Genomic DNA, 27,659 nt, shown 5'->3' on the forward strand with positions numbered 1-27,659 from the left:
CAGTACTCCTCTTTACCATAACATAATTGACATAACCCATTCAGTCTGGATTTTGGACCCACCTCAAAAGGACTACTCAATAATACAGGCCGTGTCGCTATGCAGCCAAGAGGAACTACCAGGTGTGTCCATGTCTACTCTTTAAAAAATCTTTTCACGTTATTTCTTCTACAGCCTTGTCTGTCCTGTAAAAAGTGATACGGAACACCAAACCCACTTCACGGGTTTCTCTGGAAAAATGCTAATTATAAAAACCATATGCATTTGCCCACATGCAATGCTGTCTTTTTCTCTTTTTCTATTCTAGAATTCTAGAATAGAATTCTATCTTCCAATACTGTCAATAAAACAAACAAGAAGTTCTCTAAACCACATATTTGATATGCATCAGAGTAGAGGAATAAAAGCAAATTAATCTAACTGAAGAAGAGCAGGTCCTATGCAGGAGGACACGCTCCTTCTGGATGTGCCACTGCTGACTGGTCTGCTGCAGTGGGGCTTGATGTCTACAGATTTTTGCCTTGTGACTTGTATCTTTCCCTATTACAAAGCTCCTGTACAGCATTTTACATAGAGCATTTAGGAGTCTTCCATGTATATCTTAATTTCCTAAAATTTCCTAAATATTAGCAGTTATCTGAATAAAACTTACCAAATGATAAATTGTAGCTAGGATGAAAAAAGAGGTCAGAAAACATTGAGGAAACACACAAAAAGGAAGATTGTAAATTTTTTTCCATACAAATGATCAGCCCACAGTTTTTATTTTTTTTCCAGAAAAATGACTGGCATGCAGTTTTTACCTTCTTCCAAGAATCACAAGTGTAATGTTTCATGCTATTCATATATGTTTTTTGTTTTTTTAAGAAACATTTTGCTACATCCAGTTGGAGCAGAGTCAGAATGCTCCACAGTCATCTATTCTTTCCAATTCAGGGAGCCTACTCAATGCAACATTCCACATTTCCTGGTTTCTTTCATTATTTAATGTATTTTAGTTCCTTCACCATGTCTGACCTTTTTGATGTTTCAATGAATGTTATTTTCTCTGTTTCCTATTAATTAAATAATTTCCATTACTTACTTTCTTAATCTCTAAATCGCTTGGCTTGAAAACTAGTATGACAAGAAAAACAGCGGGATAAACAGACAGATGGAGGTTTTTTTTCCTAGTAAAGAGCATTTCAGAGTTGCACTATAATTCTAGCTCTCCTCTTCCTGCGACATACTAATTTTAATCTGAAAATGGAAACTTAGATATTCTAGATTACATCTACTTTTGATTTTCTAATTTTACTTTTTAAAAAGTCCCTAAAATTCTTGTTTCTTACACATTTGTGGTGTGTGTGTGTGTGTTTGTTTTTGTTTGGTAAATTTTTTTTGGTTAGTCATTTCACCAATTTCTATACATGTTTTACCAAAACATCATTTAAAATTTTTGCATTTATGGAAGAAAGTGAGAATCATCTCTCTTCACCAGTTGCTTCCTCTCAGTTTCCCTTAGGTAAAATCCCGTTTTAGTTCCCAAGCTGCTAGCTAATTATTTTCAATTTGCTTCAGAATCTGTATTAGCAGTGCACTTTAGCAAAAAATCTAAATCCAAAGTAAAACTCAAAATAGCTTTTAAAAGCTATTGAACAAAATACAAATGAAAGAAATAATGCCATTACATTAGAGAGAAGCATCAAATTATTTATTTAGTTGAGTGTTCATAATGTCAAATATTTATTTGGTTGTACATAGTTCTACTAATCATACAAGATTGATTAGTCTAAGTACTGCAATCTCTCCTCACACTCTAGACAGAAGAAAATGAGACATACATGATATGAAAATAAGACATCTTCAACTTTTTGACCTACAAATATTTAGATTTGATTAACATTTTGTCAAAGTTTAAGATTGTTTTTATAAAGACTATAGGGAGAAAGCCTCATCCAATGAATAAGTTTCTTCAGACTGGTAGCATTTTCAAAAAGGTAAGATCTTTGATGAATGAGGACATTTACTTTTCTCATTTTCAATATGTGCAAATGATTTCTTGCTCATACTCCAATCTCTACCCTTTAGAAACAATACATCCTATCTCCTAATGCTCAAATGAAAGGTAAAATAGAAACTTGATTACAAATACTAATAAGGGGAAGTGACAAATTTCTAGCATTCTCACATAAAGCACATATGCTCTTGAATGCAAATTAAAAGAGAAACAAACTCCCCACACATTCTATCCTCCATAATTCTAAACTGTAGTAAGTGTGAAGCATGTTTAGCTAAATCATCTATAAAGGAAATAATTCCCTTCTGATGTGTAATCATTATAATTTAGGTGTTGATATAAAACATTAGCAAATTACAAATCGTTATAATTTAGGTGTTGATATAAAGCTTTAGATGATCATGTGATATCAGAAAAAAGCAGTGTTTCAAATAAAACCTTGGCAACAGTTAGCTTTAGAAAATGACATCACAGCTTTACAGACATAAGGGTGTTACATCATAGCATAGGAAACTTTTGTTTTATCTACATTTTTGGTACAGACTTGTTTTTTGGATGTTACAAAGACATTCTCATGCCCAAAAGACTGCCAGCTTCTTTAGCTGTAAAAGTAGGTGCTATCTTTCCTTACTTCTGAATTATTTCCTTAATTCTGAAATGCTGTTACCGTACAATAGCTCTTCAGTATTTTGCAGTACTATATATATTACTTTCACTAATTCGTTACTTTAACTTTGCCATTTCCTACTAGAATCACTGATTGCTTATCAACTGCAGAAACAGTTTGTATGAAATCTGATCTGTTCTATTAGCATGATGTCTTTTGGATGTGTACAATGACTTTTACTCAGTGATTGCCTGCATAATGAAAGAAATGTAAAGAAAAAAAATATTTTTGGATAGCATTATTTTATCCCATAAGAGATGATGATGAAAAAAAAATGCTTTGGAGTTGAATACCATTAAATTTAATGAGAGGTTGTGGATTAATAACATTCATAGACACATTGACTGCTAAAAATGAAGAAATAGCTGCGGTTTCCTTATCCCCAGAAGTGTTCAGGGCCAGGCTGGATGTGATTTGAGCAACATGGTCTACTGGAAGGAAGACAGAGGGGCAGAGGGGTGAAAATGAGATTATCTTTAAGATCCCTTCTGATCCAAACCATCCTATAATTCTGATTCTGTGAAATAGTAGAGAGCTTTAATTCTCCCAGATCTTAGGAATTTTTTTCTTTAAAAAAACTTTAAAAAAATTGGAGAACCAAGTCCTGCACTCGAATTTCCATTCAAGCCACCTTTAATTTACTTCAGTTACATGTATTGAGAGAGTTTAATACCCTGAAAACTAATCAGAAATACAAAACCTACTCAAACTCTTAGTCACTGAGAATGAGTCAGTAACAATTCATAGAAAGGAAGAACTAGGAGCACAAAATTTGGTGGTTTTTTTTTTTGTAAAATTCTTTTCTTACTTTGTATTTGATGTTGTTCTTCTGGTTATACACAGGAAAAATCGTAATATGAAAGCACTCTTGTATTATTGTTCCTAGCATTGTTGAACTTTGATTTTCATCTGCCACAAAGCATCTTATGTAACTGTAATTTAGTGTGCTTTTCACTCTATCTATGTAATAAGAATCCTTCCTGAAATTATAGGATTCACCTAACTGCACAATACTGCAACCTACCTCTGTGAAAGGGTCATTTTCTTTCTCAGCTGAGAGACTGCAAATTTCATAAAGTCTTATGATCTAAGTTGTCTGTAAGCTTCTAGGGAAACTAAAATTATAGTTTCTAGACCTTACAGCTCATAAAAGAAAAGAGCGTACAGTACTTCTATGCTTCTAGGCTGATCATCAGTATTTTCTTGGAATAGCAATCAATAGAGCCTTGGAACAGCAGCAAAGATTCTGTGATCATCTATTGAAAAAACACACTGGTTTTGGGTTTTTTTTTTTTGTTTTTGTTTTTTTTTATTTTTTTTTGTTTGTTTGTTTGTTTTTTTACAGACAACAGTAAAATATTTAATTAATTTCAATGGGCTGTTTCTTTCTCTTGTTGTTTTCATTCAGCAAGATACAGTGCCTGTGAGGATGGATTAGGATCTTATTTGTGGCATGGGACATTACCCCAGCCATTGACCCTTTGGGTTGTAGCACTTTGAGTATATTATTACTTAAGAGGTGTCTGCATTTGCAGACTTTCTGTGTCTCTCTTCAGAAAAACTATAGATTACTAAGGATGCAAGAAAAGCACAAATAGATCAGTGAATACTATAGTATCCTAGCATTCTGAACACTAGTGCTGGCCTGGCACAGCAAATAGCAGATGATCCCCTCTGTCTTTTGTAAGATGGGCACATAATGCGTAACAGTTCCTTGAATTCCACTCTGCTGGGATCATTCTATATATCCTAAAAGCGTTTTATAGACAAGCAGCTTAATGACCTGTATTTCATATAAATTAAGGAATAAATTCACAGCACAGCCAGCTATTTTGGCCTTCATTAGAGCTACTATGACAGTGCAGCTACACTATATTCTAGTCTAAATTATCTAGCTTCAAGATGATCATAAAATATATTAAAATCCATACAGACAATCCTGATATATTGTTTTTATCCAGTAGCATCCTGAGCAATTTTCTCTCCTTCCTAACGCAAGTGTTGCTTACAACACAACTCATAACCAAATGCAAGCAAAAGTTCCTCCTGCAAATTCGCAAAACTATCTATTCCACTTATTATTAACACCAAGCTGTGTAGAAGACATGTCAAAGAGTAGAAGAAGTCAGGTCAGAAAATACCCTTAAAAGCTGTAATCGCAAATAATGGCATAAAAAGACTGCAGCTAAAAGTAATTAGAACTCTTAAATGTTGACATTTAAATGCTTGAGACAGGAGATTTAGGTGCACCTCAGAGAACAGTAGCTGTTACATGCTATTTTACACAGATACAACTTCCATACACACCACAACTTCAGTTTTACAAAGGTATGCCATGCATTTGGGCATGAACCCATCATTCCTAATACCTTCTTCTTCATCCAGTTCTAATCAGTGACAGAATGAATGTGCTAATAACCAAGGTCATGTAGCAACAATAGTTACAACCAGAGCAAAAGCAAAGAGAAACTTTGGCTCAGCAGCAACCCACGCCTGAAATTTATTCCCTCCTTTATTCAGGAAGTTAAAAAAGACACTACTTCATGTACCCACATAGCCCTGTAATGCAGTATTGCTGCTGTAAGAACAACCACTAGCTCAGCACTGACCTTGAAAGGCATCAGGGCTGAGGCTAGCCACACTTGCTGTGGCTGATTCCCCTTGCCCTGCCTGCTGCTTAGCTTTACTTTGTTTAGCTGCAACAGCAATTTTTCTAATTGACCAGATGTCTGCAGTTAATTTGTTTTACTTTTCTTATCTTTATATGATACAACAACTAACAGCAGTTGTTCCATGTATGTTTTAGCCCCCCAGCAACCAGCTGAGAGATCCATATGCAGTCTGAGAACAAATCTTGTTTATGAGCATCATCACAGAAAGAGTGAATGAAGTCCAAGTACATAAATGCATAACTAGACACGTGAAAGATTTACAATTGCAATAAAAATATGACTGTGCAAGAAGAAGAACTGTAAACTATTGTGCTCATTAACAAGAGACTGACATAGATGAAGATAACTTTGGTCACAAGCTAAACCTTGAAAGTCTAGCACTTTCACTACAAGACTCTCAAATGCTAGAAGGTATCAGTATGAACTTGAAAACTCAAGGCTGTGGGGCAAGATAACAACACCTGACAGTGTGGATAAACAACACTATATCTCACCCACCTATTTGTCTAGAGTTTAGATTATCCCTGGGAGCATGAAAAGCAAATGGACTTTTTGGAAACTGACCGCTAGCCATCTTTGTCAGATAAAACACTGATGTTTTTGAAAAGATACAAAAGAACCAGTGAAGTGTCATTAAAAAATGAAGCAAGACTGCCAGTATTTTTCCCTACAAATTAGGATCCCTTCCAAGAGGATACTGCAGTTTTGAAGCTGATTACTAGAGCCTTCCTCTATGTAAAATGATTTTGAGAAAAAATGCAATGTATCTGGAGGAATCACAAATCATATTTTTCTGAGATCTTCCAGAAAACTAATACAAGCTTCCTCATTAGCAAACAATGTGAACATATAAGATACACACAAAATGGAATTCATAAAAGAAGTACTTCATCTGCTTAGCTACAGCAACCATAACAAGAATCATTACTAATATTGGCAACTCCTAGACTTAAGCAGCTATTATCATACCACAACAATTTACATAATTAACATGTTCTAACCATATATAATCATGTCCTCACAGAAGCCTAAAAATCCCCCATGAACACAGATGTGCACACACACATTAGAAATGCAAGCATCCCCTGCACAGGCATGAAGAGCCATCCTTTGCAGAACAGAGAGAGGAAGCTTGGGTCCCTCTACCGTTAGCTAGCTAGTTCAGTCCTGCTGCTACACCTCAGAACCTGCATTACTGCAAGCCTCTGCAAGAAGTGCAGGTCAGGAGCTCACAGAACGTTCCTGTGTTCAGTTTAATAACAGAGTGCATTCTGATGCCACATAATGTTTGTCGCTGCACTTTGGTTTTCTGCAAGATAGAAGAAAACCTTTGACAGATACTTATCTTATTACAAAATAAAGCAGCCCTTGCATTTACAAAGAAATTCCAAAGTCTGAACAGACTTGTTATCTTAGACTGCTCTCCAGAAAATTAAAGATAAAAGTGATATGCTCAGTGCTTTTGTGACATCTTTGAAAATATTTACGTCACATCTGGGTTCGGCTGCATTAAAGTAATTCTTAAAAAAGTACTTAAATTATATGCTTCTCACTGCCATTTATTAAAACTCTTTCACTCCATCCAGCCAGAAGTTTATGGTTTTTAATTTGTGAAGTTTTACTGATTGCTTAAACACATAGGTGTGTTAGCAGTCATGGTTACAAAGTACCCCAGATCAGCTTTCTATTGGAAGTACCAGAGTGACAAAATCCACATTTTTACAAGGAGGATTGCTAGAGCACCAAAAAAAAAAAAAAAAAAAAAGATGAAAATTAAAACTTGCAAAAAAAAAAAAAAAGGATAGCAGATTGACATGAGAGGCAAGCAGCCATGAAATGGAGTGTGTGGCAGAGGACCATTACGACACGTCAGGCTGTACAGAGGATGTGACTTTCTAGAATAACATTCTCCTGGGAAGATACCTCAGCACTGGGAAACACAGCTGTACTAGCCACATGTGCAGCTTGACACAGTCTAAGAAGTAGACCCATTTAAACATTCCATGCCATGATTGCAACCTCTCACCAAGGATAAAATAATCAACCCAAACCAAAGTATCTTCTTCTGAAAGCTACTACTTGAAAGCAATCACTTAGTTTACACACTAATTTTGAAATTTTTATATTTTGTAAACTATGCTTACTGATGAGAACTAACATTTATAAATGGTATATAATTTTCTATATAATATTGTAAGAGACTTAAAGATCAAAATTGCCTCAAATACTGTTAAGATCACCAAAGAACTTTGCTCATTCTGGCAAACCAACACCACAAGGCAACTGTTCATGGGTTACGACCCTGTCCCCCTGCCACCCACCCTGCCACTGCTGGATATGCCTGTGACTTCCTGGAAATTTGGACAGTAAGTTAAGTCACATGACAGGAACTAGAGATAAGATAAAGGTGGTAATACTGTCCAATTATCTCAGACTAGGAAGAGGTAAACAAGCTGGGAGAGCACTGATAATGAACAAAAAGCATCCACAAGGAAAGCCAGCTCAGTAACTGTGCTGACAGTCAGCTCTGATTGGGTTCAGCTCAGAAGGAAGAGGCCATGGCCCACTGACTCAAAAGAAGAGGAAAACTGAGCATGGCACCACTCAGCATTGGAAACAAGCAGATCATTTAACCAACAGAATGGGAGAACTCTGTATGCAATGAGCATTGATTCCTTTGTTTGCTAAAATGTACAAATGGGGAGAAGTTTTGAGTGACCTTGGACTCCCACTACTGAGAAGACCAGAAGAGGACCATTGGGATGATGTCCGGAGCCATGGTTGGTGATACCTTTTTACTTAATCTGTCTCTCTCACTCCTTTCACTCCCCTCCTCTCCATTTCTTTCTATCTCTCTCTACCTCCCATTTACTGTTAGATGAAGTTCATATTATTGACTTCAGCATTTGGTCTTGTTTGCACCTTAATTTGGGCAGAGGCCTTTCTCAAATAATGGGATCTTAACATTATTTTGTCATAGTTGGCAGGATACTGTGATCTGAATTGTCTTTGACAATAGTACAGTTCCCTGTGGAGGGGGGGGGTTGTGTGGTTCCTTCCCTGGGAACACCTGGAAACTTTGCCACAGCTTTCCTCTGAGGAAGGTTATATGTGTTCTCCTGTGGGAACTTTTGAAAAAATGGCTGTCCAGGGTAGTCAGTGCAAAAAAAAGTATTTTTTTTATCCTTCCTTGAAAAATTTGTTAGTTTCCCTCCTAACTGTCAGGTGGGTTTACACAAGAAAATTAAGCTATTGGTTCCTCATAATGAGCTATTGGTTATTCAAAAATATGAAGATGAAATAATGGTATCCTTATGAGATTTAGTGAAAGAATAGCACTTTCAGTCAAATAAGGAAAATGAAAAAAGAATGCAAGTAGAGGAATTGCTAGCTGTCAAGCATGGTGATGCCCAAATGCTTCAGGCAGAACTTTTGGAATATGAATGAGAAAGAGGGAGAATCTTAGGGGAATAACTGCAGGATGCAGAACCTCTAACATACTCTAAAACATGATCTTGTAACTCGACATTATTTTGTTCAGTGGAGGAGTTGGGAGACAGTGCATGAGTCTGTGGTTCTGCAAAAGAGCAAAATGTAACATTAAGGTTAACACTGACATCTGATGACAAGGCAGTAGCATGTTGATACTTAAAATTGAAACCCCAAATGACTGCCAGGATCAGCAAACAGCTACTGAAATGGTGCCTTATGTATCTACTAAGATATCAAAGCCTGGTCATAAATCAGGCAAGACTGAAATCCATTAATACTAATTCATTAGGATACTGAAAATCTGGGTATACTTTCAGGATGGCAAAGAGGTAAAATCACTGGAGTGAACTGAGCCAGTGTTATCTGCCAAACTGATAAGGTTAATTCATGGCTCCTGGATGAGAAACTGAAGTCTGCTAATCTTAACCCTAAAAGAAATCTGGGTTAAGCCATTTAAGTACTCCCTAATTCACAAATTCAACACTTCTCAAAGTTTTGCAAGCAGTCTTATTTCCTCCAGATGTGAAATAAATTAGAGGAATGCCCCATGAAAAGATGAAGGAAACAACAAGAGGAGTGCACCAAACACTTCATGAAACAGAAGTTAAAACTCTAAGGGGTAATCTGCCAGGACGTTTGTGTTGCTTTCTTTTTCTAGGAGTGCTGGCATTCCCTGCCAAAACTGAAGATCAAAAGAACCAGCTCAGATTGGGTGAATCAGTGGATTTACATGAGAAAGTTTGCAGAAGTCAGCTAAGATACAATAACGACTTTTCCTTTAGGGCCTTTATCCTCCCTGGTAGACACAGGACCTCTGAATCAACACTGGATGGATTTTTCATCCTCCCAGTAATCTGTCTGTAGTCGGCTGAATTTTCACTTTTCTTGTTATGGGAACCAGCCAACATATGAGACCAAGCTGCATGAAACCAATGAAACTTTTAATTGCCACCATAATTGCTTGTAGTATCAACTTATTAATGTTTGTGATTTGTTTGTGTTTTCATTGCGAGTGAACCTGTTGGGAGACCACGTATTAGCCAGACCATTTTATGTGTTGTTAGTTTGATTTTTTTGCCAAGCTTATTTTGTCTTTTACTGGAAAAAAATGGTGTGGGAAGAGCTTTTACTTTTGTCTCATAAATGTATAATTTTGTCTAAATCAAAATTAGCCTGGGAGTTGGCATAAGAATTTACGCATATTTGGAATCATACAAATATGTATTAACCATTTCTGCCTCAAAAGGCTTAAGATTTATGATGATTTGGCTACATTTTACAGAGATATTAATGCATGAGCTGAATAATCCGAACAAAATGAATGTTCCATGAGAAATGGAACATTTCCTTTTTAGACCAGAAGGACAGACAGCCGTGGACCAAAAAAGGAGTATGAGTAAAATAGAAAAAGGCTGTTTACCAGATCTTAAGCAACTTTACTTGTGATCAGTTTTGGAACCAAATATGTTATCAAGCATGAGATATTCCAAATCAAATCAGAGACTTATATTCCCTGTTGAATGTGTCTGATATACACTGACTTTTTACTGTGTGTCCTAACAGAGTATTTTAACTTTACCTAATTTATTTTATTTATGCTAATCAATATAGTTACTCTAGTACATTCTGCACCACATGTGCTTCTCAGTTGTGGGTGCAATTTACTCTGGCAGCAACAAGGGCCATTTGCACCCTGAAATAAAAATTAAAGAAAACAAAAACCCAAAAACCCCCCAACCAAACAAAAGCCAATGAACAAAAAACCCCCAAGTAACCAAGCAACCGAGCAACCAACCTCCTGAAACAACAAACAAGCAAGCAAACAAACAAAAATCAACACCCACCCCCCAATTAAGAAGCAATCTAGCATAATATAACTAAATCAGAAAGTTTTAATCTAGAAGTTAATTTTCCATGGTTTATAGAATTACTCAGCTGGACAGGAACATTATCTATAAAATTCTTTCAACTACAGTGGATATTGTTGAAAGACAACACTTTGAAGTGTTTATTTGAAAAAATTTGAAGTATGTAAGCACACCTTTTCAACAAATCCATTCACACTTATTCCCAGTGTGCAACTGTGTAATTAGCTGTACTAAGGGACCTGAAAATCTACTTCAGAGCAGGCCAACTGACCTATCTTAATACATAATGTATGTATCTGTTGGGGATACTGGCCTATCGGATTTAAAAATCAAGACCCTCTCTGTAATTCTATGGCTAATGTTGGCCTACATCCAGTAGACACAGTATTGCAGAATCCATCATATCCACTACCAATTAAACAACACTCAGATCCTTGTGTATCACTGGTAGGGGCAGTGCCTAATCAGGATTGGGTTAATAAGTGGAATTGGATTTGTATTTTTAATGATTTGCACAGCTGTTGTACATGGTTGTGATTACTCGTGTTATTCCTTCTGCTCTTTCTGTATTTTCTTGTAGGGCCCTCTATCTCTGTCACCCCCATGGACAACCCATGAACTGAGGAAAAGTCCCTGGAACCCAGTGTTTGAGCCACAGGGTGGTGTGAGAAAAGCCAGCTCAGTAACTGTGCTGACAGTCAGCTCTGATTGGGTTCAGCTCAGAAGGAAGAGGCCATGGCCCACTGACTCAAAAGAAGAGGAAAACTGAGCATGGCACCACTCAGCATTGGAAACAAGCAGATCATTTAACCAACAGAATGGGAGAACTCTGTATGCAATGAGCATTGATTCCTTTGTTTGCTAAAATGTACAAATGGGGAGAAGTTTTGAGTGACCTTGGACTCCCACTACTGAGAAGACCAGAAGAGGACCATTGGGATGATGTCCGGAACCACCTTTTTACTTAATCTGTCTGTCTCACTCTTTTCACTCCCCTCCTCTCTATTTCTTTCTATCTCTCTCTACCTCCCATTTACTGTTAGATGAAGTTCATGCTATTGCCTTCAGCATATGGTCTCGTTTGCACCTTAATTTGACTAGACGCATCTCTCCAATAATCAGATCTTAACAAATGTAATTAAAATAATGTTGGAATAGGTTAAGCATGTCTTAACAAGAAAAATTCTCAAAGTCTCTTTCTTCCTTAGCTATCAAAAATTCAGAAAATCTGTACAATGTCTTATTCTTGAAAGTAACATCTCAAGGTTAAAGTGTCTGGAGACACTGTAGGTGACATGATGAAAATGAAAAATACACATTGTGCTTGTGCATCATCATTTCATTTACCAAAACAATGAGATCTGGAATTTTTAAAGCCATTTTAAGGATCTGGACAGCTAAGAATCTTTATAGTCTTATTAGAAAACAAGTATTCAATATTAAGACATCAACATTCTCAGCTTCATAGATGCATTTTACAAGAGCAAGGTTTCAAAAGGTCTCAATAGCAGTTTAAGTCTTAAAGCAAAACAAAAAGCCTTCTTAAAGAAGAAGGAATATATGCACACCATACTGCAAAGACTCATAATGTTTCCCAGACCCATTACATTTTCAGGTTGGTTCTCATGTATAATTGAGAGAGACACCCTCTGAGTATCTTTCTTAAGTCTTGAATGCAGAATGACAAATCTACTCAAAGGAGGAGTAATTGCTTGAGTAGATACTTCTTCTCTGATTATTTAGTAAGTTTGCTCTTGCTTACCACACAGGTTTTTTTTGCAGGAAATTTATGATGAGAAATTTTCTTTTAAAGGCATGTTTATTATTAGTCATTCTACTAAATTTGAGAGCAAACCAAAACTGTGTTAGTCATTTCAAGACTGGCTTTCCTTCCCAGTCTTCCACCAAAAACTGTGACTGCCTACTGCCTTTAATTCTATTCTGCTTTACATGCCTTAAAGAAGGAAACTATTACTGTACAATTGATAAGAATGTAACAGTTTGATAAGATTTGCAGGCAAAAAAATTTACCTATTAAGGACTAATATTTTAAATAACAGTAATCAAATCTTTACTAATAGAAAAATATTTTCTTATAGTAATAATAATATCTTACAAGAAATAATAAAGGCATTTAAAACATACTTAACTATAAAGTTAACTCAAAATGCCATTAATTTAGTTAGAAAATTCTGACATGGTAGGGTTCCTCATTTAGAAGATTCAAATTTTTAGTTTTTCTTTAATCCCACAGATTAAATTTCATTGTGTTTTTTCCCACTTCAAATTACTATTACATTAAAAAACAATAAGAAGGCCAGTGAAAACCCATCATGTTTTGATTTTGCACAGAAAGAAAACCTGATATGATGGAGTTAGAAAAAAACTACATGTAGGAAGGGTTCATACATCTTTGCTTGCCTGATACCTGACTGCAGTCAGGTAGGAACTGTAGACAGTTCCACATTAAGCCAATATTAAAAGACAACATTAAAAAAAAAATCAGAATTATTTCTAAAAGCAAGTCAATTATTATTATACCAAATAAGTAGCATATTATACCAAATTATATTATACCAAAAAAGTAGCATAATTAATTTTAAACACTTACCTGCTTCTGTAGACATTGTTCTTGCCTTCTTTGTTTTCTCCTCAGGCTTTTTGACTTGTTTCTTTCTCTCTTACTCAGCTTTTGGTTGAAGGAGATACTCGTAGGCTGCACAAGACCACCAGGTGTGATGTATTGTTTGTCTTCTACAGCCCTTGTAGGCGAGGAAAGATTCATCACAAATGGTGACCCATCAGCAATGACACTACCAGAAGATTGTCCAGTAACTTCAAAATCACACTCACTTTCAGTGTCTCTGTGTAGTAATGTGGTAACAGAAGTAACTTGAAATTGGTTTTGTAGTATCTCAGCCCTGGAACTATACAGATCCTGAAAAGAACTACCATCTTTTCTACTGGCCTCTAATTGCAAGCTCCCTTGTACAAAAGCAGGTGAATTTTCACTTTGGCTGTGGTAAAGTTGTCCCATGCCGCAAGTTTCATATAACACAGGTGACAAAACAAGTCTTTCTCTGATATTTAAGTCCAAGCTACATGATCTGTGAAAAGGTTTTACAGTGCATGCATCTTTTATAGGATAGGAAGAAGGGAGATTTCTTTTTTGATTTAATGTCTTTAAGGGAAGTTTTTTACTTTCTACCTCATATCTGGGAGCTCTTACTTCTAGACAAAGTGCTTCTGTTAATCTTCCAGCACCATTATTACTTCCAGCTGTGTATGAAAGCCCTTGATTTATGATTTCCAAAGTTGCAGTTACCACTTCATGGCAGGTATCCTTGTTAAAACCAGACTGAATTTTGAGAAGCAAATGTTTCTCTGATGATTTTGACAATTTAACAGAGAAAGGTGGCGGATCCTCAGTCCCAATTTTGAAGAAATGTATATTTACTAACTGTCCACAGGAACATTCTTTGTTGCAAACAAAATTAAAGCCCCCTAAGCAGGCCTCACAGAATGGACAGTGCAGTTTTCCAATTGTCCACTGAGCCTATTGACAAAAAGAGAAAAAAATAAAACACACAACATGTTCACTGAAAATAAATGTGCAAGAAATAATTACTGAAGTTATTTTCTCCTTTAGTAAGAGGATTTTCTTCTTGTTTTTTCAAATAGAATAAAAGATACTACACAGCAGAAAGCAAATTCACCATAAATAATGTTCTGGTCAAAGCTTGGCTTGCTGCAGGGATAACAAATTCTAAGAAAACTAAAACACACATTGTAAAATGTACGAGCTTTGAAATATGTTTAAAATTTGTCCACAGATAGAATAATGCTGCAATACTAATAAAAACATTAGATCTTTAAAATAGTGAAATCAATTTCCCAAGTTAATCTGGAACTGGCAAGGACAGCTTCTCAGCTGAATGTTCTGAGCACTGATACATTTCTTGCATACTAAGTATGGTAGAAGAAGATTTCTTATGAAAAGAATATAGCTTTTTACTTTGATTACCCCACAAAAGCTTAAAATGGTATTTGTATTTTGGTGTATGTAGCATTACAACATAATCTCTGTGCAGAAACCATGACAAATCCTTAATACTCTATATATAGGGAGACAGTTATTTTCATTATTTATAATTCTATGAATTCTTTTCAACACTGAAGGCACTTTTTCAAAAGGAAATACATATCAAAGATCTATAAATGCCTACATATTAATACAACTATTAGTCCTCCTATATATTTAGACAACTATTAGTATTTTCAGCAATTATATTCATTTGTCAGCAGTACTGTTGAGGACTAAAGTTATTCAAGTGTTTGTAGGATCAAAGCCCAGATAAGAAATGACATTATCAACTCCAGTCACACTTAACTGAAGAACTATGCGTCTGAAGAATTATGAATAAAGAAGGGACACAACATTTCTAGTTTAAGCATTGCTTTCAGTTGCAAATGCCCTTCAAGGTGATTTGGACAGCTATATCCATAACTGATGCTTGTCCCATTGAAAAGTACAGAAAATGTCAGAAAGACCAATTTAGCAGTTTCAGAAAAAAACTCCAGCAACTTGTGTGGAAAAAGTTATTTTCAAAAAAAATAGTTTACACATAATCACAGGTTTTCAAATTCTTGAGAATTCTGTAAACATGCTCAATCGCTCTCAGTTTACTAAGACTGACCAATGTGTACACAGGCCACTCCCAAAGAAGAGTTAAGCTTCTTCAGAGATTTACTCGTAAGTCTCCCACAGTCCATTTCCCAGATGGCAGAGGCTAGACACTAAAATTAAGGGAAAAGCACTTTCTCGTGACTTTATTGGGTCTCTCTGGGATGGAATAGCATCCAATCTTCAAATGGAGAGGCGGAGTGATTCACAGAAGGCCAGAAGCCTGGAAAAAATGGACATGCAAGACACAGGAGGAAAAAGGACACCTCCATGCCCCATGTGCACAGAGACTGGGAGATGAGGTGTAGTACCAAGGAGCCTGGGACTGATTTAGCATGAGTTTGGCAATGGAGTGTGGAAGCACTGACTCAGTAAAAGAAGTAACAGCCTACTAGTGGAGGAGGTGGTAGGGGGAAAATCAGCAAGATCTGAAAGGGAGCTGAGGGTACATAGATTTAGTGATGGACTGCATAAAGAGGGAAAAATGGAAATGGTAAGAAAAAGAAACCAAAACAAGAAATAAGTGATGGGTAACAGAAAATCCAGGTCAATAAAGGTCACTAGCAGCACTAGCTACGTATTTATAATTATTGAAGATTAACTATACTAATATGTACATGAAATCCAAGGAGATTGGTTAAGAACAGGGACAGATGGCAAAAAAGAACCGGCTGGGAAGCAGTGGGTTTTTACAGCCTGCAAATAGACTTTGCACTTATGCAGAATGATTTAGCCTTTGATTCAGGAGTCATACAGGAGAAAATAACACATGATCACAAAATTATTCAGAGCTCAGGAGGATCTGGAGGTAAGTCAGAATTGTTTAACACCCTGCAACCCCCTCACGTACCCATAAAAACACAGGATCTTGCCAGAGGAGACAAAGTGAATGAGGCAAGAGTTCCAAGGATATTAAGTGACACAATGAACAGTGGATATTCCAAGGATATTAAGTGACACAAAGATGACAAAGGTGTCAAAGGTGTACACAGAGAATTGCATTGTCTGCCTTTTTCACCGGAGGAGAATTGCTCCTCTGCATCCTTAAGCAAATGTGTCAAGCATTCAATGGGTTTTGTATTCCCTCGATCCCCAGTTTGACCCTCCAGGTTTTCAAATACAAAAGCTAAAGGCGCAAAATAATAATTTAAAAGCTAAAAGTGAAAAGAGTAGTATTACTATGATTATTGAATTCAATTATACTGAAATCATTTAAGAGGCAAAAAAACCTCTAAAAAACTGCCTTCTTATTACTAAAGATTCATGGTTAGGCGATATTGTAAAGTGACTCATACTATAACTCAACTCATGAACCGTAATTTTCAAACACACCTTTAAGATTAGTGTTTCTGAACATAACTGTTCTAACATAAGTATTCTGAACATAACTATTATAACATAACAATGTTTAATTCATTGAAGTAGAGTAGATCACTAATTTAGAAGTTTAATTAATGTTTAACAGAAAAATCCCACATAGATGAATACAAAGAAGGAAGATGAAGGTTTTCTAAATTTCTGTATGCTTAGTTCTAGTCATAACAATTTTTTTTCTCTTTGAGCATTATTTTCAGTATAGGTTTGCTTAGGGCAGAAATTGCTTAAAATACAGCAAAATTTTACACTGAAGTCTAAGGAGAAGTCTAAGGAATGCAAGTAAAATTTACTTATCAAAATCAGAGATTCATAAAAGAAAATCAGTGAGGCAAAAAACCCCACTGCTTCTGCTTATTGATATCTATGTCACAACATTAACTTCTAGATCTACAACAACTTAGAGAAAATACCAACTGAAGCTGTCAGTATAACAGGAAATTTATGAGATGATTTGTTATTTACAAATGGGCAGTTAAAACTCAAAAGCAGTCACTGGCTTGTCATCAGACCTTTGAATTGGCAGAAAAGTATCTACTTTATGTTCATATGACATTAGAGCATATTAAGTATAAAAGACTTAAGTATAAAACACATCATATTCCAAAAACTGATCTCTTAACAAATCTGGAGTCCACTTTTATGGGGAAACATGCTTCCTGTTGTCCCTGTCAACCTATATGTCAGTACTGCAAGATATGATGCTCAAAACAAAGAAAACCCCAAAGCCCAGGTAACAAATACAATATTAAGCATTGACAAACATGCAGAGATCCCATGACAGTTATTTGGACAGCCATAAACACATTCATCTGTTAAAGAGTAGGAAACAGAATTTATCACTTGTAGCACTTCTGCATATATTAAAAAGCAAAACAAAATTAAACAGCATTTAAGAGAGGAAAAAAACAGTAATGGTAAATGGTAACGATAGAAGTTCCTGAGAAGAATTCCCTCAGTTACAAGGTTTCTGTAACATACATGGACCTTGCCAGAATAGTGTCCTTGAAATTTGTCCCCCTTAATTATTTTACATGCTGAATAATGAAGATGCAAGGAAAAAAAAAAATCTACTACCTTTTCAATCACACATTTCACCCACTCTGGAATGGCTTCTAAGCTCACATGCCATACATTGCAAGAATTCTGAGCAGCAGCTGAAGGTTGTGGTATCTGTTAATAAAACAATTGTACTGTTACTCAAAACTTATGTAAGCTTTTTATTCTTTGAATATAGCCAGAAGACAGTTCCCCAAAACCAGTAAACATTAACAAATAAAAAATCTCAAATATGATGTGCTTCTTTAAGCTAAAAATCAGATAGATATTGTCAGTAATTCTCTATTTCTGAATATAAAAATATTGGGCAACTCCTATGGAAATGTAGGCATCTGGAGGTGGTTTTGTTTTGTTTAAAAGAACAGAAAGTATGCCATTGCAGGCCTTCCAAGAATATCTGGAAATTGATTTTAGAATCACTGTGAGCCTGCATAATTTTTCAGTAAAGACAGAAAAATATAAGTTATAATTTACATAAAGACTGTGATCAGCAATGCACAAATGCAATGAGTAGAATTAATTTTCTAATTTTTTTTAGAATAACTAACAGAGTAACCAGGTAATCTTATCAACTTTAGAGTTTTTACAGCAATAACGTGATCAAGTGAAGAGAAAAGAAATCTAAAAACCTGTAGCATTTCACTAATTGATACTAAAATAAAAACAATTGCCTAACTAAATAAGTGTTACAGGGATAGCTAAAATTATAAGGAAACTGGTGAGAAAGTCCTAAAATCAGTTGTTAAAATTTATGAATAAGGAAAGTTGTCAATGCCCATGTTATTAAAGTCATTGAAATAAAAATATGATTCTGCTGAAAATTAGAAGTGCGGCTACAGACAGAAGATAGAAGCTTTTAAAAATTTTCCAAGTATTGACAGAAGACAGATCCATTTATCATGTCTATGCTGGCTTTTTGTCCTATCTGTGAAGATCATCTGCACTTCAATATGCATTTAACTATTAGTGCTTAGACCGTGTTCTTAACTTCAACATTTGTTTTAAAATTTGTTCCTCATTTTTTTTCATTCGTTATTCAGTTATGTCTTTGTGTGAAGGTCTAAAAATGATCTGTGAAAACACGCTTATGCAGATGAAAACATTAGTCTTCTCATCCTAGTACTGTCTTTCCCTCCCAACCTCTTTAGATATAGCGTTAAATTACACTTTTTTATTTGCTATCTACATAAATGGAGGAGAAACTACCTCAGCCATGTGCAATGATGGGTGGATCTCCACTCACAACTAAAAGCTCCACCATAGGGAACTTGGACAAAGATAGCTTTTTATTTTCACTATACATTTTTTTCCCATGGAAGGAGTTGGAATTTCCACATTCCCCCCCCTAAAAATCACTTCAAACCATGCATAAAAGAACCATCAAATATAAAGTGAGAAAATTATTCTAAAACTTCAAGCTCTGTAAGCAGAGTGATTAAAATGGGGTTTATTGATAATACTATCATAATCTTAAAAACTAACTTTGTTTCTACATCTATTGGCTGTACCCCTCTCTAGTGTGCAAAAGAATGTTATTTCATTACTAACACATTAATAAAAAAAATCACCACCTTCTCTTCTATTTGCTTTTTAACTTTGATTCAATTTGGAAAGGCCCTAGCTCTTTATGATTAGTAGCTGCCATTATAAAACAGTAGAAAATACTTTGTCATGGTTTTATTTAATGTAGTGTATTTTATTTAATTTAGGGTAATTATCCTTCTGTTTATTTTAATAAAAACAATATAAATTACTGAGCAGGGTATAACCCTGCTCAGGGCAGACTAATCTTCTGAGCTATTTTTGTGCACAGACTATGGCCTGTATTTAAAAAATGAAGAGGAAAATTTTCTGATGTAGGGATATTTTACACACAGTTAACTACCACAGTGGAAATTAGAGCCAGTCTTTAAAATATACCTTATACACAAAGAGTTGTCCATTAAGAGATTTAAAACAAAAGCAAGACTGCTTTAAAACCATCAAAACCAAACCCCATTTTCATATTAGAAATGGTAGTGCTTTATACAAGCTAGTAGCCAAGTGTCCATGAGCACCAGCCTGCATATGGCAGAACATGAAGGTGATCACTGCCTACTTGGCTTCACTAAAATTACTTCCTCCACTACTCTCTACAGAACTGTCTCTTCTTTACTACATACAAGAGATTAATTACAAAGTGAGGCTAAGTCTAATACTTCTCCTTCATTAAGTCTAATACTTCTCCTTCATTTAAAATAAATGGCACCAGAAGAACTTACAAACTCCTTCAGAAGAAGCTGTACTTACTTTGGGTGTTTTTTTCCCACTACATTTTGCAAGAAAAACAGAATTTGCTATATATTTTCTACATCTCCAGCAACAGAGAGCACCAGCCTCTTGGTTGTTCATTATGTCAGCTTGGGATTTTGCAGCTCTGTATGTTGACCTGTAAAGACCACAAAGCATACAATTTGGTCACCCGTTGAAACACCAGTTTTCTCTTGAGACCTTGAAGTCTATAAATACTCTCACCACTGTAGTGGAGACTAATACTCTACTTACAAACATACTCTGATCTTATATAGCATGCATCTAGATGTTTTTAATAGTAATGTGAAACAGCTGGTTTTATTTCCAGGTTGCAAAAAGAACTAAATAGCAACAAAAAAAGACAACTAAAACCAAAATAAACTAAACCAAAACTGACCAATCAACCAAACAAAAAGCTTGTCCAATATTTGGACAAAAGATAAGAGAACTCCAGTTTTTATGGAATATGTCCACAGCAATTAGTCATTGCTACCCTAAGCAATAAATAAACATACACAGATATAATGCCAGATAACAATAATGAATGCCAACATAAAACTATAGATGACAGATTCCTTTCTCAACATGCCCCTGGAGGCTTGCTCCCTTAAATTATTTTGTGTGCAAGGATGAACACTACTGGTGCAATCATTTTTCAAGGACTACATTAAGACACCAGAAGGACAAGACAAATATTCTATTTTTCTCTTTTTGGGTCTTGATGCATCCTGATTGTCTCTCTGGTCTTTTCTAGCTTCTTCCAAAGTCTTCCCTTTTTGTCATGTTTTCTCTTAAGACCCTCCAACTTTTTTTTCAAAATACTTATGTTTTTACCCCCTTGTGCTAGCTACATGAAAAAAAGTAAGAAAATCTTTTCAATCTACATAGCAACTCAAGCCCTATAGTAGAGACAGGCCTACTCCAAGTGCTGAAGTGCATAGCACTCATTGATGGGCATGCTGGACTATAAAACTAAAAATCAGTGTAAAAAGTTTCAGAGTCCAAACATCTAATTTTGCAACTATTTTAACATTGAAATTTTTTTAGTTTTCACTAACTAAAGAAACTTTGAGGTCTTCACTAAAGGCTGTCTGAAGAGCAGTTTGCCTTATTGAAAACATACAGACTTCTGCATTTTCCCCATTACTACCTTTCCTTTTTCTGCCTTGTTTTCTGATTTAATTAAAGACAACGAAACACAAAGAGAGGTTACTTATTATCTTTTATTTACATCTGAGGTCTTCATTCATCACATTTTTTACTTTTCTACAAAAATAAAGGTCCAAAATATAGTCTGACAAGGACAAGCAGAAACATGTACACATATAGTAGACTCTATGCGCAGCTTTTAACAATCAGATGGATCCACTCTCAGCTTAAGAAGTGAAATTAGGGTAAACATTAAATATCTCCTTGCAATATCACCATTAAAATGAATTTTTATTAAGGGTCCATTAACGAATCTTAGGACAGACAAGCAAAGGATCATGCAAGAGACAATTACATAAAAGCTAAGAACTTATACTAGCAACCTGTCTTGCTTGTTCCTGACAAAAATGGAATGATTCAAACACTTCGACTTAAGCAGAACTTCAGTTTTTACTTAAATAAAACCTAGTTTTTACTTACCTACGTTTGTCAGTGCTGCTACTTTCTGTATCAGACACATTTCAGAATGTAACATATAAAATAATGAACCTGTCTATGAATGATTTTTTTAAAAGTAAATTCATTCTCTGAAAATTTTTAGAAGTACTTTGTATCCCTTTGCTGTTATAAGACTAGGCACCACAGCGTATTGAGAGAATGATTATCAGTTATGAATTTCTTTATATCACTCAAACACTTTAAAGCTGTTCTAATGAATTTATTCTTCACAAATTCATAACACACTTCTAGAATGAATTTAATTTTACAACAGTTCAGTGTGAGCATCAAATCTAAGATCAGCCAGAATGGACTGAAAGATATTTTGCACACAGCTAGCTCAGACTTTTTTTTTAGGTACAGCCATATCCTTATCTACTCAAATACCTTCTTGATATGAGGTGATACATACTTGCATCACTTTTTATGCTGTATTTTTTTTATCCAAATGATATATTTAAGTCTCTATATACATTCTGTTCCCCTTAGAGAACAGGATGTCTTGCTATCTTTTGAACAGCTGCTTCATTTGAAGCTGATGACTGGAGCAGGGCAAAAACCACTTGGGGATAGACCTCTCAATAATCAGATAAAAGACTGATGAGCACCTGCTCTATTTAAAAGCCAAGGTTCAAATCATGCAAACAAAGGCTCTCTAAGGATCTCAATAGCATTTGAACTGATGTAAACATCCTCCTCATCTCTATAACATCTTCCAAGCTTTACTCCAAAATAAAACATCTTTTAATTATTTATTTTGTTTAGTTAGTTATACCCTTTGATAGGTTCTTCTTAGTTCAGCATATACTTTTTATTTAAAATTACACTTACGTAAGAGAAATGAGTGCATAGTGTAAGTGTAATGACATACATAGCATGGTTGTATTTTGTTGTGTTTTGTGTAAGCAAGAGTGCTGATAGTGAACTACATGGAAAAAATCCAAGTCAAGTGGATCCTTTTTAAAATATTACGGTACAGCAGGCTAAAGTGTTCTACTGGCCTAGGAGTATTTAAAAAGTAAGTAGGCGTATTAAAAATCTGCTTGTCTTTTGCAGACCTCACAAAGGAGAGAAGAAACTCTACAGATGCATGTCAACACACTGCAGAAGTTTCTACACACATCATGTTTCTCATTTATCGCATCAGTATGCACTTTTATTTTGTTTTGCATGTAAGCTCAAATGAATGCATATGACCACGGAATTTTGAAGGTTTTTTAGTTAGTTAAATGCAGTTTAACCACAGTGTCTTGGTCTCCTTCAGCAAAAAGTGTCTACATAAAAAGTTTTTCACTTGGAACTCCAAAAATAGTGTCAGGCCCTGAGTGGGCCTTTTTATCTCAGTACTAGGTCACGTGTGGCTGTACTGCTTTCAGGCCAGTTGCTTTGTGTGAGCTCATGCTTGCCTCCCAAGTAGCATGCAGATGTATCAGAGTGTTTAAAAGCCTATATTCTTCCATGGTGACTGTCTGATGACCTCCAAACTCTTTTTTATTATTTAGTCCCAGTAAAACTAATAGCAGAGTCCTAAGACTTCCTTTCCAAGTCAGTCTCAGTTCCCTTTCTTGGAACTCATTGGTCTAATCTTCTCTTAGAGACCTTTGATGAAGATTTTACAGCCTTCCCAAGCTATTTCATTGTCTTCTTATCTTTTATTAACTTTTTCCCTAATACTTAAATGGAATTTTCTTCTAACTTCCTTTATTTGCTGTGAATACAGAGAACAAAATTGCTCCTTTTCTTTTGTGCAGAACATTTTAAAACTTTAAACACTTTAAATTATCTAAATCATCTAAATTTCTTATAAAGTTCAAATTGTATAATATATTACATTTTGGACATTCTGTCTTCAAAAAGATTGCTAAAAAACATGAAGTAGGACTCCTATTAAAAATTCTCATATGTTCACAGTGAAGAACGAAACACAATCCCCTAAATTTCTGTTGAAATCCGGTCTAGAATTTCAACTTGCCCTTCATTCACTAATACATAAAAATGAGAAAGTAAGTGTAGCAGTACAAGTGGTTATCAATGCTTTTTCTTCAAAAATCACCTATGACCCCTTCAGAGCATTGCAGCCATTAAAATTACAATACTATTTACACCGTAGTAAGAAACTAGGACACTGAAACTTCAGCAACAGTTATTGACAGTCTTAAAAAAATTTGATGAGAGTCAGCTTTGTAGGAAGGTGACAGAGAAAAGCTAAATGAGCTGTCCTAGCCAACAAGAGTCCATATCCCAAGTTCCTGTTCCCAGAAAAGGAGGAACTGATACTTTACCAGACAGAGAGACAACCATGGAAGACATTAGGGTATGCTTTAAAAACTTCCTGCTACTTTCTGATCTCCAAAGTATTTCTGATTAAAGAAATGCTTAAAAAAAACTTACTTCAACAATAATTCTCAATAAAATAGCACTAAGATAGGGAGACAGAAAAGAAAATTTAAAGGACAGTCTCCAGGCTGCCAAAGAAGAAAAGCAGAAAGATGCACCATCTGCTTCTGGACATCTCCTTCTCGTCTACAAATTCTTCTAGCAGTTCAACCGTTGTGTAATCAGCTTCCGTATGATGGAAGTTAATGTCAGAGGGTGGCCAGCATGGTACTTTTGTACCAAGACTAACCAATGTAATAAACCGAAGTTTAAAAAAAAAAAAGTTGCTTGCAACAAATTTCTTGACTTGCTGAATCCCCTGCTGCATGCTGCCTAAGTCAACAGGTCGTCCAGGCACAGCTGGGATATAGAGCGTGTAAATGGCTTTGACAGGGAACAGACCTGGCGGGTCACTGGAAGACCACGGATGGCGTGTTATCTCGTTTTTCCAAGAGATCCCAAGGTCAGAGCTGCCTGTTTCATGCTCTTACACATACTAGCACTAGTTGTTGCACAAAGTAAAGACCGAAACAAGCAGGAACAGGGTGCCGCTATCCCAGCACAGCGCAGGACACCGGGCTGTCACTGCCGCTGCCCCCGGACACCCCGAGCCCGCCCAGGCCCGACAGGGCGCGCCGGGTGCTGAGGGCCGGCGGCGGCCCCGCCGAGTTAACCCCTGGAGGGAAGGCACGGGGCTGCCTCTCAGGCGGGGGCCGGGCTCACCCGGGGGCGGACAGGTCGGCCGCTCCCCCGGCTGCGGGCGGGAGTCCGCACCGCCGCGCTCACCCCGCGCCCCCCGCGCCCCCGGCCCGGGCCCGCCTCGGCCCCACGGGCGGCTGCGGCGCCTCCCGCTGCCCCGGCCCCGCTCAGCTCACCGGGCCGCGCCGTGCGAGGCTGCGAGGAGGAGGCGACGGCACTGGAGCCACCGGGCGGGCGGGGAAGGGGCTGCGCAGCAGCAGCTGCTCCCGCGAACGGGAAGAGACGGGAGACAAACGGCGGCGGAAAGCGCTCCGCCAGCGCGGCCCCTGCCCTCGGGAGGCACACGGCGGTAGCCCGAGCCGCCCTGGCGGCTGCTACGGCCACCGGGGGGCCCTCGGCGGCGGCGGGGCCGGTCCTGCTGTCGCGGGGACGAAGGCAATGCCCGCACCAGCCTGCGCCGAGCCCTGAGGCCGGCACGTCCTCTCGTCTCCTTACTGGCAGAGATGGAGCGGGGTGGGGTCAGCGCCGGCGGCAAGCTGTGACCAGGGAGAAGAGAGGCGGAGAGAATTAAGGCTAAGGGAATGAGCGATAACTTTTCAATGGGCACTGGGGAAGAAACTGCATTCCCTCAGGCCGGAGGAATCAACCCAAACCCAGAGATGGTAATCTCATAGAGCGAGGCCAGGGACATGGCAGAGACGGGCGAACGCCCGCCGGCCGTCACCTGCTAGGCTGGCTGTCCTCAGAGCCCCCGGCTGCCCTAATGTACAGCAAGAGAAAGGAGGAAGCATTAAATGAAATGGGGCGGGGAGTGAAGAACACTTATGAATCGGTGTAGGAAATTGCTGCACATCAGGCGGGGCTCCATGGAAGGAAAGGCGGCACGGCGGCCCCAGGCCGGTGAGCGTGTGTGCCCAGGGAACCGAGCTGGCCGCTTCCATCCCTGCGGCGTCCCTTGCACCTCAGCGGGGATTTGGTCTCTCGCGGTGACACTGTGGCTTGACCGGGAACTGATACGTGCTGACAATGTGCTCATGAGACTAATGACAATCTTCAAACACGAGAATGGAACATTTTTAAAGCAATGTGAGAGTAAGAAAGGCTGGAAGATTGCTGACGAAAATTAAATTAGAGTTTGTTCACTTCTTTGCCTGTGGAGGTGATTTGGAAAAATGAAACCTTAATTTCAGGCTTTCTCCTATATTTATGATATATAGTTTCTGTGATCTTTCTTGTATTTCAATATACAATCCCTGCAGGTCAAGACAAGATTATATAATTAGATGGCTGTAACATCTGGGCTCTCATGGAGACCAAAGTGCCCTGCAAAGGTTACAAAGTACACAAAGACTACAACGTGAGATGTTGTGGTAATTGCTACTTTTTCTTAGTGTAGACCCAGTAAAGAACATCACAAGTAGGATGCTCCCAGTAATTAAATTCTGTTTAATTCTGCCACGTGCAGTACATTATGTAGAAGAAATGGACTATTATATTGAAATAATTTATAGTGTGCTACAGTATGCTCAAATTTAGACTGAAATGACTATTAGAAAAAGCAATATTTGTCAGTCATAAAGAATTGCAGCTTATAAGGCAAGTTTTAGCAAACTTAATTGATAAAACTATAGAGCAACACATGAACTCAATGAACGGAAGAAATAAAATGCAGATTAAAATAATGAGTTCAAGACATTTCAGGCCTCAACTTCTGACATAGAATAATGTTGGAAATGTTAGGAGAGAGATATTTTAATTTTTTTTCATCTCATTTGCTTCAGTTTAAGTAGGATTTAGGGTTGGACTACTTGAATTTAATGGAATTCCATAGATAAAAAGAAATAGTCATGAAGGTGGCTCTGGGGTTAAGAGATGAAAAGGACCATATGGCTTACATCACAGCAACAGCAAATGGAATGAGGAAGAATGAAACTTTGCTGCTGGCTACAAGACTATGTTCAGAGCCATTCAGCTGTACTGTGTGGGTAACTTTATTAATTATCTTATAGATAGTGTTTGTCTATCACAAGGCAGCTGGACTGTGGAATGCTAGAGAGGATGAATTGTGCTGTGGCTTTAGGACTCATGACAGGCTGATGCAGTAGTTAATTCCAAGGCAGGTTATGTATGAAATGCCTTTTGCTGGGATAACCCCTTAAGTCTATGGTGGAAGTTGAAGGATCAGTGCCAAACTAACACAGTTAGTCAGCAGCCAGAGAGCGTCTTTGCTGTTCTGAGGCATTGATCGTGTCTCAGGAGGACTGCATTGAAGGCCTGTGCAGTGAGCCATTGTGCACTGAAGCACCCTGCAGGGTTGTAGTGACTGCTGCATACACAGTGGCACATTCTGTTTTCATGTCATGACAATGGAGAGTGTATCCAGCTCACAGGTACTCTATGGGAACCTCTAACAAGTGGTCATGTATTCCAATAATCACACCAGGAACAACTTGTTTCCATTCCAGTTGTGTTGATATAACTGCCTAGGGGGAGGCATGACCTAATTGTCATTCCTGTAGAGCTTTCTTTACCAAAATACTTCTTCATTAGAAGAAGTTACATTTTTGCAGCTATTCAGTAGTGCACTAATGACCATCCAAGGCATTAACCCAGTCTGTAATCCATGGTTCTTCAACCCATTAGGGTGCTCCATTATGTGGTCATAATCTATTATGATTATCTATCTGCGTATCTATTATTTTGGTCACATGTTCTGGAAAATGGCCAGAGAGGGAGCATTAGGAGAAAAGAATGAAGAAATAGAAATTGTTGGGTAGAACTTTTGGGATTTGATATTGAGCATAGAAGGAAAATCATCTTTGCCATTACC

General features: G+C 37.2%; 1 protein-coding gene across 3 annotated transcripts in view; it reads right to left on the reverse strand.

Annotated features, from left to right (window-relative positions):
- The window catches only part of RNF180 (ring finger protein 180), a 71,406-nt gene extending 46,270 nt beyond the window's left edge, over positions 1-25,136 (reverse strand). For 2 of the 3 annotated variants that reach the window (XM_071425345.1, XM_071425346.1), the window contains exons 1-4: positions 25,006-25,136; positions 20,105-20,243; positions 17,834-17,929; positions 13,310-14,254 (exon numbers count right to left, since the gene is read on the reverse strand). In XM_071425345.1, the coding sequence (XP_071281446.1) occupies positions 13,310-14,254; positions 17,834-17,929; positions 20,105-20,206 (1,143 nt within the window). In that variant the 5' untranslated portion in view covers positions 20,207-20,243; positions 25,006-25,136. Of the gene's footprint in view, positions 1-13,309; positions 14,255-17,833; positions 17,930-20,104; positions 20,244-24,532; positions 24,755-25,005 lie in introns of those variants that run through there. The other variant, XM_071425343.1, reaches the window with a different exon arrangement.
- Positions 25,137-27,659: the final 2,523 nt, after the last annotated feature.

Source organism: Agelaius tricolor, unplaced genomic scaffold (genome assembly GCF_023055355.1).
Source record: "Agelaius tricolor isolate 1412-34295 unplaced genomic scaffold, bAgeTri1.0.p SCAF_4, whole genome shotgun sequence".
Classification (NCBI taxonomy): Eukaryota; Metazoa; Chordata; class Aves; order Passeriformes; family Icteridae; genus Agelaius; species Agelaius tricolor.